The 11,809-nt window shown below is 41.0% G+C and overlaps 1 protein-coding gene and 1 pseudogene across 1 annotated transcript; both read left to right on the forward strand.

Moving 5' to 3' along the window:
- Nucleotides 1-318: 318 nt before the first annotated feature.
- LOC126510713 (interferon alpha-12-like) lies at nt 319-883 on the forward strand (annotated as a pseudogene).
- An 8,323-nt stretch (nt 884-9,206) lies between these two features.
- On the forward strand, nt 9,207-9,779 carry LOC126510710 (interferon alpha-12-like). Its single transcript, XM_050157393.1, has one exon. The coding sequence runs from the start codon at nt 9,207-9,209 to the stop codon at nt 9,777-9,779; it is 573 nt and encodes a 190-aa protein (XP_050013350.1).
- Nucleotides 9,780-11,809: the final 2,030 nt, after the last annotated feature.

The following is an 11,809-nucleotide window of genomic DNA, read 5'->3' on the forward strand; positions in this document are numbered from 1 at the left end:
TGAATAATTTCATACATGTAGGTATATCTAAGTTATAAATAGTAAAGGATAATAACACTTAGGAAGAAACTCTAAAGAAGATTCCTTGGAGGAAGCAGTGAGAATAGGAGCAGGAATGAAAACAAAACTGTCTAAGAAGAGGACAGACACAAGCAGAGGATGACTTAAAGAAAGTGAAAAGGATGTGAGAAGATAATGGGAGGGCATTCAGAAAGTGGAAACTAGTGCTTTCTCTATTTAAGACACATGCACACAGCAGGGACTTCAGAGAACCTAGCAAGGGAAGGTTGAGGACCAACAGCATCTGCATCATCCACAATGGTCAGACCCTGTGCTTTCCTGGTGGCTGTGGTGGTGTTGAACTACTGGTCATGTGGGATGTGACCTGCCTCAGACTCATCACCTCAGGAACAAGGGAGCCTTGACACTCCTGGCACAAATGAGGAGACTCTCCCCTCTCTCCTGCCTCAAGGACAGAAAGGACTTTGCATTCCCTCTGGAGAAGGTGGATGCCCAGCAGATCCAGAAGACTCAAGCCATCCCTGTCCTACAGGAGCTGACTCAGCAGGTCCTGATCCTCTTCAGCTCAAAGGACTCATCTGCTGCTTGGGAGACAACCCTCCTAGACACATTCTGCACTGGCCTCCACCAGCAGCTCAATGACCTGCAGGCCTGTCTGATGCAGCAGGTGGGGGTGCAGGAACCTCCCCTGAGCCAGGAAGACTCCCTGGTGGCTGTAAGGAAATACTTCCACAGGATCACTGTCTACCTGAGAGAGAAAAAACACAGTGCTTGTGCCTGGGAGGTGGTCAGAGCAGAAATCTGGAGAGCCCTGTCTTCCTCAGCCAAGTTGTTGTTAAGATTGAGTGAGGAGAAGGAGTAAGTCCTGAGCCAAAGTGGAGAGGACTTTCTTGGACTAGGACAGTACACCGAACTGCTCAGAATCTGCAGTCTCAAAACTCTCACTCATGAACTCAGTCAACCTGCCCTGATATTTTAGGAACAGTGAACAATCATCCTGTCTATCTGGAAAGGCACTTGTTCTCCACCCACTCTGATCTATTCATTTATTTGTTTGTTTATATATATATATATTTACTATTTATGTAATGAAGCATATTTTGTAATATAGTTTGGTATATATTTGTATTTTCTATAAATTATAACTTAATCAATCTGAGTTTATCTGTTCATCTTTTTAAAAAGAGAAAATAAACTATCTTTTTCATTATACATACCAATCCAAGTTCCCATCCCCTCCCCTCATCCCACTCCCTCCACATACCCACCACCCCACCCCCATCCTCTCCTCATAGTACCTAAGGCACATTGCTTTGGGGAAGGCCCAAGGCCCTACCTACCATATCTAGGCTGAGCAGGGTTTTCATCCAAAATGAATAGGTTCTCAAAAAGCCAGTGCAAGCAGTAGGGATAAATCCTGGTGCCACTGCCAGTGGCCCTTCTGAGGCAGTCATCTCCTGTCATGACAGTGCTTCCTTTGGAGTCCCCCTGAAGAAGCCACCTGCCACTTCCCTCAAGGAATGGCCAGGCCTTTCAGACTACAGCACAGCATTTGCTTGAGGGCTTCATGGATTCACTTTAAGCAGATATGGCTCCATGAACATTCCTTTCATTTTTTAAGTTTGTGAACCTTATTTATTAAACATATGCTGCTCCCTATTTTTTAATTTATTAGATTAAAAAAAAATACTAATCCAAATTCCCACTCCCTCCCCTCCTCCAATTCCTTCCACACACCCTCTCACCCTACCCCCATCTAATCCTAAGAGAAGGTAAGGAACTTTTTTTGTGGAAGGTCCAAGATCCTCCCTATTACATCTAGGCTGAACAAGGTATACATCCAAAGAGAATAGGATCCCAAAGAGACAGTACATGAAGTAAATCTTGGTGCCACTACCAGGGGCCCCTCAGTCTTCCCTAGCCATACAACTGTCACCCACATTCAGAGGGACTATCTTGGTCCTATGCTTTTTCTTTTTCAGTCCTGCTGGTGTTGGTGAGTTTCCATTAGCTCAGGTAGACTGTTTCAGTGGGTAAACCCATCATGTTCTTGATTTCTTTGCTCATATTCTTATTCCTCCCACTCTTTAACTGGACTTTGGGAGCTCAGTTCAGTACTCTGAAGTAGGTCTCTGCCCCTGTTTCCCTCAGTTGCTGGATAAAGTTTCTATGTTGACATTTAAAATATTCATCAGTCTGACTACTGGGCAAGACCAGTTCAGGCCCTCTCCCTTCTGCTGCTTATGGTCTTAGCTGGGGTCATCCTTGTGGATTCCTGGGAGTTTCTCTAGAGTCAGGTTTCTTGCTAACCACATAATGGCTCCCTCAATCAAGATATCTCTTTCCTTGCTCTCATCTCTGTCCTTCTACCATCTCGAACATCCCATTTCCTCAAGTTCTTCTCGCCCCTCCCATTCTTCTTTCCTCTTTCCCTTCTCTCCTTTTTTCCCTCATGCCCATGGTCCCAATTTTGTCAGGTGATCTTGTCTATTTCAACTTTCCAGGCAGATCTATATGTGTTTATCTTTGGGTTCTCGTACTACTTAACTTCTCTAGGATCATGAACAATAGGCTCAATATCCTTTGTTTATAGCTAGTATCCATTTATGAGTTAGAACATACAATATTCATCTTTTGGGGTTTGGGTTACCTCACTCAGAATAGTGTTTTCTAGTTCCATTCATGTGCATGTAAAATACAAGATGTCATGGTTTTTTACCACTGAGAAGTACCCTATTGTGTAATTGAGACATGTTTCCTTGATATATTCTTTGGTTGAAGAGCATCTAAGCTGTTTCCAGGTTCTGTCTATTACAAATAATGCTACTATGAACATAGTTTAACAAATGCCTTTGTAGTATGATTGAGCATATTTTGGGTATATGCCCAAGAGTGGTTTTGCTGGATCCTGAGATAGGTTGATTCCCAATTTGCCATACTGATTTCCAAAGTGGTTGTACAAATTTGCATTCCCACCAGCAATATCTTTTCATTCTTTACCTCCTTTCAAAATTCTGTAGTAAATATTACATATATGGTCAAAGTATTTTGGTGTATGTGATAGTGCATAGTCTTCAGAGAAGCGTATAAACCCATCTCACGTTTCTTGTTCATTGATGGTAAAATATTGTCATTCCATTTCTTCTGCTTTTTTCATAATTCTGTGTGGGCTGTCATTGCACTGTGTAGCAGTAGCCCAGAAATTTAACCTACTCCCCTTTAATCAACTATTCCCCTGACATTAGCAGCCTCTGAACTTCCTGACTCTGAAACCTAGTATTCTACTTTTGACATCTAGGAATTTAAAGATTAAGGGAAACTAATATTGGTGAAGACATATACCACAGCATGAAAACAGAGCACACAATAATAAATATCCACCCTGCCTACCACTGACAAATGACCTGAGAAGAAACCTGGCAATCCATCCCCTCATAATAGCCTCAAGAAACATACCTTGGAACCAATCTAGCCAGGGATCTGAAATCTGAATAAAATGAATCCTTTAGACCTCCACTATTGCCTCCCAATTTTGTGTGTTATCTTCTTGGTAAAATTTATTTTTTTGGTGATTGTTGAATGCACAATATTTGTACTCTGAAGCACAGTTAAAATTCATTCACAAATGAACTTAAAAATTCAAGGAAGTAATTGAGTTCTCTGCCTCTGAACGTTCTTTCAGTCACCAGTTGTATAGCTGGGGATAGAATCCTACATGGATTGATTTTGTCATACACATACTCTTTCATCATCCCTCATCAACAGTTTTACCTTGAAAGAGAAGTTGCAGAGAGTAGGCTGCATGTATGAGTTTCTGTTGTAACATTACAGTGGTGGAACGAAAACTATCGGCTTTTCTGCTTAGTTTAAAGGTCTCCATATAGTCCATCAAATCTGGTGTGCAGAATTAAGGTGAAATCGTCACTCTTTAGACTCAGACTCAGGTGAGTAGCGCTGAATTTAATACCCTAACACTCTCTATTTCAATGAGACAGACATCAGCATGCTAACCTCTGGATGCACCACAAAAACATCTGCCTGAAGTTTTAGACTTGGATATTTTATGCTGAGATGATGAAAGGGAGCATCCTTCACTTAGTGTCACAGGTTGTACTCGCAATAGTGAGGAACACCCAGCAACAGAATCTCAAGTTTAACAGCTCAAAGATGTCTCTCACAAAATTGAGGAAGTGAGCATCTTCATTCAGTTGTATTCATTATCAGCTTTAAAAGTTCAGTTCAATGCATATTTAATAGGGAAGATTCTGATACTAAAATAGCAGTCAGAGACTCCTGCCCTCTTGACCTATAGAATGCACCTTGTGTCTGATCCAAAACTGAATTTGCACATACTTATAACCACTCAGTGTGACTATATTAACCCACAAGTCAAATAAAGTGATGAAAATAATATTTATATGTGCATACAGTTTCCTTTACTGTATTTTCACCAACAGGAGATACCATTAAGTCCATAAAATGCATGAAATAAAGACTTAAAGACAGAAAAAGTAAATGAGTACTAGATTACCATGAGTGTGCTCAGTGTCCACTTACATATGCATGTATGTATGTGCATACAGGGCCATTTACTGGTGCATGGATAGCCTCTCAAGGACCTGATGTCTGAGGTTGAATCACTCGCTCTGAAAAAAAAGACATAAATTGACAATAGGTACTCATCTTGGGTTGGAACCTCCTGACTTCCTCTCAGCTCTGTGTAGGGATTTTTCTCTCTGTCTTGATGTGTTCAGGCCTTGTGGTCAGCAGTCAAAGCCATAGTCATTTCATATGTGCAAGTGTCCTGTTGTATCCTGTTGTATCTTGCTGAGTCATCCCCTGCCTCTAGATCTTACACTCTTTCCACTGCATCTTCTGATTCCTGAGCTTTGGGAGGAGAGAATGTGATAGACATGTCCTATTTGGAATTGCAAAATCCTCCAAAGTTTATTCTATGCATGGCGAACAGTTGGTGTCTCTTAATTTATAGTCAGCTAATGTAATAAGAATATTCTCTCATGAGAATGAGAGATGCAATAATCCATCAGAAGTACACCTGTGATCTGAAGTCAGGTCATAGACTCCTGCACTGGGGTTCTTTTCCTTCCATCTTCTGCTATTTACATCTTTCTGTTCCATAATTGCTTTAATATTGGCATTGGATCACCTTGACACTGTAGATGACCTTCAAAACCTTAATCAGGAGTCATCCTCCACTGTACCAGTGACAACTGAACCACCAGCCCTTCTGCACCTGGAGGGACAGGTGAGTGTCTGATATACCACCCGGAGAGCCCTGTTCTCTAGATCTGATCCCATCCATATACTCCTCATCCATATACAGCACCAACAGAGACTAGGCAGCAACACCCTCTCCCTCCAACTATCCCCACATCACCAGGAACCACCAAACCCACTGGGCCCACCTGTACCTGGAGGGACAGATAAGTGTCTTGTATCTTGTCTGGAGAGTTCTGTTCTCTAGACTCTAGCCTCATAGCCCCTTCCACCATCTACAGCACCCCCAAGCAACCAAACAGCAGGACCGTCTCTCTCCCACCATCTCCCACTCCACCAGTATACCAGTCCCACCTGCACCTGGAGGGACAGTGACCACCAGAACCAAAGGCCCCAACTGCACCTAGAGGAAGAGTGAGCACTGGAACTACAGACCCCACGGATTGGAGGATGAGATGGGTAGACAACATTCAACAACATACAGAGCAATATGACAGCACAAGAAACTAGGGTTCTACAACAGCAAAAGCTAAACATCTCAATGCAGATTAACCAGAAGAAACTGAACTTAAAAATAACTTTATGAAGATAATAGATGCCCCTAAAGAGGAAATGAAAATTTCCCATAGAGAAATGGAGGAAAAGACAGAATAAAATGGAAGAAATCAGTAAAATTACCAGGTACTGCAGATGCAAGCATAGCCAACAGAATGCAAGAGATGGAAGAGAACATCTCAAGCATTGAAGGTACAATAGAGGAAACAGTCACCAGTCAAAGAAAACATTAAAGCTGACAAATTCCTAACAATAAACATCCAGGAAACTTCAGACATCATGAAAAGACCAAACCTAAAATAATAGGAATAGAAGAAAGAGAAGAATTCCAGCTCAAAGGCACAGAAAATATATTCAAAAAAAGAATAGAAGAAAACTTTCCCAACCTTAAGAAAAATATGCCTATGAAGGTACAAGAAGATTACAGAATACCAAATAGACTTGACAAAAAAAGTCCCCTTTCCATACAATAATTAAAACACTAAACATACAGAATAAAGAAAGAATACTAAGAGCTGCGAAGGAAAAAGGCCAAGTAACATATAAAGGCAGACCTATCAGAATTACACCTGACTTCTCAATGGAAAATCTAAAAGCCAGAAGGTCCTGAACAGACTTTCTGCAGACACGAAGAGACCACAGATGCCAGCCCAGGCTACTATTCCCCGGAAAGCTCTCAATCACCATAGATGGAGAAAACAAGATATTGTGGTTGACAAAAGCAGATTTAGACAATGCCTATCCACAAATGCAGCCCTACAGAAAGTACTAGAAGGAAAACTGCAACCCAAGGAAGTTAGCTGTACTCATAACAACACAGGCAACAGATAACCTCACATCAGCAAACACCAAAGAAGGAAAATGTAGAAGGAGGCTCCTTTTGTGGCCTGTATCATTTAAATCACTGCTTGACTCATTAGCTCTAGTTTCTCATGGGCTAACTCTTACACATTAATTTAACCCATCTCCATTAATCTGTGCATCACCACAAGGTACTGACCTACCAGCAAAGTTTTAGCACATTTGTCTCCAGTGCCAGCTCCATGGCTTTTCTCTGATTCCACCTCTTTTCTCTCAGCATTTAGCTTAGTTTTCCCCACCCAGCTCTGTTCCCCTATAGCTCTGCTATAGGCCCAAAGCAGTTTCCTTATTTATCAATAGTAATCACAACATGAGAAGGAAATCCCACACCAGGGAAACACAAAAACACTACCACCACCACCACAAAAATAAAATACGACAAATAAACAATTACTAGTCATTAATATCTCTTAATATCAATGGACTCAATTCACCTATAAAAGACACAGGTTAACAGAATAAATAAAACAGAACTCATCCTTCTGCTGCATACAAGAAACACACCTCAAAGACAGACATTACCTTGGAGTAAAGGTTTGGGAAATGATTATCCAAGCAAATGGACCTAAGAAACAAGCATGTGTAGCTATTCTAATATCCAAAAATAAACATCGAACTAAAATTAATCAAAAGAGAAGGAAAAGGATATTTGATATGTGTCACAGGGAAAATTGAGTTGAAGTCTCAATTCTAAACATCTATGCCCCCATTATAAGGGTACTCCCTCTTGTAAAAGAATTATTACTAAAATTTAAATTATACATCAAACCCTATACACTAATAGTGGGAAACCAACACCCCACTCTCACCAATAGAAAGGTATGCAAGACAAAAGTTTAACAGAGATATAAAGGAAATAACAGATGTCATGAATCAAATAGACTTAACAGACATCTATATCACATTCTATCCAAACATAAGAGAACACAATTTCTTCTCAGCCTCTCCTGGAACCGTCTCTAAAATTAGCTCCATACTCTGTAACAAAGCAAACATCAACAGATACAAAAAACTTGAAATAACCACATGTATCTTAGCAGATCACCATGGCTTAAAGTTAAAATTCAACAATAACACTAATTGCAGAAAGCCCACAAACTCATGAAAATTAAACAATGTTCAACTGACTCATCATTGGGTCAAGGAAGAAATAAAGGAAGAAATGAAAGACTTCCTAAAATTCAATAAAAATGAAAGCACAACATCCCCAAACTTAAGGGACACTACAAAAGCAGTGCTAAGAATGTGCCTACATAAAGAATATGGAAAAAATCTCACACTGGCCACTTAACAGCACACTTAAAAGCTCTAGAACCAAAATTCAACCAGGAGGACTAGATGACAAGAAATAATCAAATTAAAGGCTGAAATCAATAAAATAGAAACAAAGAGAACGATACATAAAATCAATGAAATAATGAGTTGGTTATTAGAGATATTCAACAATATAGACAAACCCTTATCCAAACTAACCAAAAGACAGAGAGAGAATATCCAAATTAACAAAATCAGAAATGAAAAGGGGCATAACAACAGACATGAAAGAAACCCAGAGAATCATTAGGTCATACTTTGAAAACTCGTACTCTGCAACATTGGAAAATTAAAAAGAGATGGACAATTTTCTGGATAGGTAACACATACCAAAATTAAATCAAGACCAGATAAACTATTTAAATAGACTCATATACCCCAAGGAAATAGAAGCAGTCATCAAAAGACTCCCAACCATTAAAAGCCCAATTTCCATCTTTTAATGCCAATAACTTGCTTCCCTATTCTCTTGTCTTTTTTGCATTCATTCTTTGCTTCTGTCTGGGCACTTCTTTCTCAGTTACATTTGATTTCTTTAATGCTTTTGTATGTTTGCATTTCATGTGAGTGTTCATGTGTGTTAGGCCATAGTCAATGGCCAGTTGCTACCTCAGTAAAGCCCTGCTTTCCTTCTCTGACAAGTTCTCTCATTCAAGCTTCATCAATGCAGTTAGATAGGCTGGCCTAAAGCTCTAGAGTCCTCTCTGTGTCTCCTCCCAAGTTTCAGGATTACAGGTATGTGTTTCTGTGTCTGGCCTTCACGTGGGTGCTGAGAAGCCCAACAAGTACACAAGCATGTGGTGTGCAATGCTGAAACAGAAGCACTCAATAGGTTCTAAGTACAATTATGGATGAAATTATTTTCATCCTATGTATTAGATGAGTAAATTTCATATATTTACATATAGATATCTATATTGTAAAAGTTAATGCGTCTTCATTTAGTAGAAACTTGTTGAATGACTTCGTTAAGATGAGCAGTGAAAGTGAAAGCAATAATGAAAACCACAATGGTTGAGAAAAATGCCCAGAAATAGTCACAGAATGAATGTAAGAAGGGAAAAGAGAATTGGGAAGCAAGTCAAGGCCATTCAGAAAATGGAAACTAGAGCTTTCTCTATTTAAGACACATGCACACAGGATACTCTTCAGAGAACCTAGAGGGGAAGGTTCAGGACTAACAGCCCAGAGGACCAACAGCATCTGCATCATCCACAATGGCCAGACCCTGTGCTTTCCTGATGACACTCGTGCTGATGAGTTACTGGTCAACCTGCTCTGTGGGGTGTGACCTGCCTCAGACTCATCACCTCAGGAACAAGGGAGCCTTGACACTCCTGGCACAAATGAGGAGACTCTCCCCTCTCTCCTGCCTCAAGGACAGAAAGGACTTTGCATTCCCTCTGGAGAACGTGGATGCCCAGCAGATCCAGAAGACTCAAGCCATCCCTGTCCTGCAGGAACTGACCCAGCAGGTCCTGATCCTCTTCAGCTCAAAGGACTCATCTGCTGCTTGGGAGACAACCCTCCTAGACACATTCTGCACTGGCCTCCACCAGCAGCTCAAGGAACTGCAGGCCTGTCTGATGCAACAGGAGGGGGTACAGGAACCTCCCCACACCCAGGACGACTCCCTGGTGGTTGTGAGGAAATACTTCCACAGGATCACTGTCTACCTGAGAGAGAAGAAGCACAGTCCCTGTGCCTGGGAGGTGGTGAGAGCAGAAGTCTGGAGAGCCCTGTCTTCCTCAGCCAAGTTGCTGTCAAGATTGAGCCTGAAGAAGGAGTAAGTCCTGAGCCAAAGTGGAGAGGACTCTCCTGGACTAGGACCCTGAACCTCACTGGAAAGAATTTGCCTTCCCCAAGATCTTTTTTACTTTGACATCAATGACTATGTTTGCCTGCATATTTTCCATAATGTTAGGTTCTATTATATTTATTTGTAAGGGCATTCATTTATTTATTCAAATGTTTTATTTATTTATTTATATTGGTTTTTATGCTTGTTTTACTATTTACATAATTTTAATTACCTTATAATACTATTAATTTTATATTTTCTTTATTGTATCAAACTAATATTGTTAATTTATTTCCTCTAGTCAATAAATTTTTTACTATACATGTTTGTTTTTATTTGTCAGCCATTAGATCTTTGAAAAAAGTTTTTGATGGTTTCAAACTCATTGTGTCACCATAAATATTACCTATCTGGACTCAGTAATAAATAATACTGAAAGCAATGTGCACTGCATAGACGTAAGAGGTGAGTGAATATGATCATCATATAGTCCTAGTTTATCAATGGGAAAAATCTTCCTTCTCTCTATTATACATCACTGCTCGGTATGTGTAGCCAGCAGCACGTGCAGAAGGATGTCAGAACATCTTCTTGTGTCAAGCTGTGCCTTTGTCTTCTGGACCAACTCTTCCTGGACTGCACTTCCCTCCGATTTCTCTGTTTTCTGAGAACTATCATTTGACTCTCAACTTCTACCAGATAAACTCCTTTCGATTCAAATATGAGTGAGATCATAAAGTCAAAATGAAATACAACACACAACAAAGGAAGACTCTTCCCATAACCACTGAGACTCAAGAAAACTTGACAAATTTTCTTGAGAAACACTGAAAAATTGGGTATCATCCCTGCCTTGGGGAAGGTGTCTATTGCTGTGATAAAGTATCATGACCTAAAGCAACATGGGGATGAAAAAAGGTCTATTTTCATTTAAAATCCATAGCATCTTCCACTACTGAGAGCAGGACAGGAAGTTGAGGCAGGGGCTGGTATGGAATCACAGAGGAGCACTGCCTACTGCCTTGATGGCTCAGGGCTGCTCAGCCTGCTTTCTATGCATATGGACTCACGTGTCCAGGAGTGAGATCACCTGCAGTGGGCTGGATGGTTCTGTAGCAGTCACCAGTTAATAAAATGGCTTAAAGAGTCGTCTGCAGGGTGAGTCTATAGGAATATCTTTCCTAATAAGATTCCTTCTTCCCACATGACCCTAGCTGGTATCAAGATGACATGAACTTTTCCAGGAAAAACTCCACTCATGATAGCCTCAAAAAAACCCATGGAGCAAACCTAACAAAGGAAGTGAAATTACTATAAAGTTACTCTGCTAGTCCCTCTCAATTTTATTCCTTATTATTTTGTTTTTAGCCTTGAGTTCACGTATTGCTGCCAAATGTGCATGGGTACACTGCCATCTAGTGGACGATGGGCAACCTCTCATGGCTCCCATTACTGAAGAGGACTGAATCTCCCTCCCCAGCAGCCATCAGTTGTAGTAAACAGTTCCTCAGCTAAGGGTGGGATTTCCTGACATCGTCGCCGCTTTAAACTGGGGTCTTGTCTGTCTTGGTCATATTCAGACTTTGTGCGTGCAGTCACAGCTGCTATCAGAGGTACAGGTGACTGCTCCATTGTGCCCCCACCACCGATTGGCTGCAGTCATCAACTGTCTCTGGGTGTTGCCATCTTCCTATGAGCTCTTGTGTAATGACCGCTGACCCTCCGGATCCAGGAAAACCAGATTGACCATGTCTTAGTCTCCTGTTCTCTGTCCATTGACCACTTGTGCGTGTCTGTGCGCAGCCGCCTATTGCAAGAGGAAGGTTCTCTGGAGGACGGAGAGATGCGCTTGTCCTCTGTGAGGAGTAGAGTGATGTAAGAAACCAGGCACGGAGACGCCACGGCCATTGCTCTTCTCCTACAGTCCTGCTACCTACAGCTTCCTGTTTCCATAGTGTGTTAAGACCGATGTTGTCGAGAAGGAAATTATGGAAGTTTTAACTGGGAATGCATTGACTA

Source organism: Alexandromys fortis, unplaced genomic scaffold, assembly GCF_014885135.2.
Source record: "Alexandromys fortis isolate MF-2015 unplaced genomic scaffold, M_Fortis_MF-2015_v1.1 scaffold_64, whole genome shotgun sequence".
Lineage (NCBI taxonomy): Eukaryota > Metazoa > Chordata > Mammalia > Rodentia > Cricetidae > Alexandromys > Alexandromys fortis.

What these genes read in the sequence shown, in the direction of transcription:
- LOC126510710 (XM_050157393.1), top strand. Translation starts at nt 9,207, where the DNA reads ATGGCCAGACCCTGTGCTTTCCTGATGACACTCGTGCTGATGAGTTAC.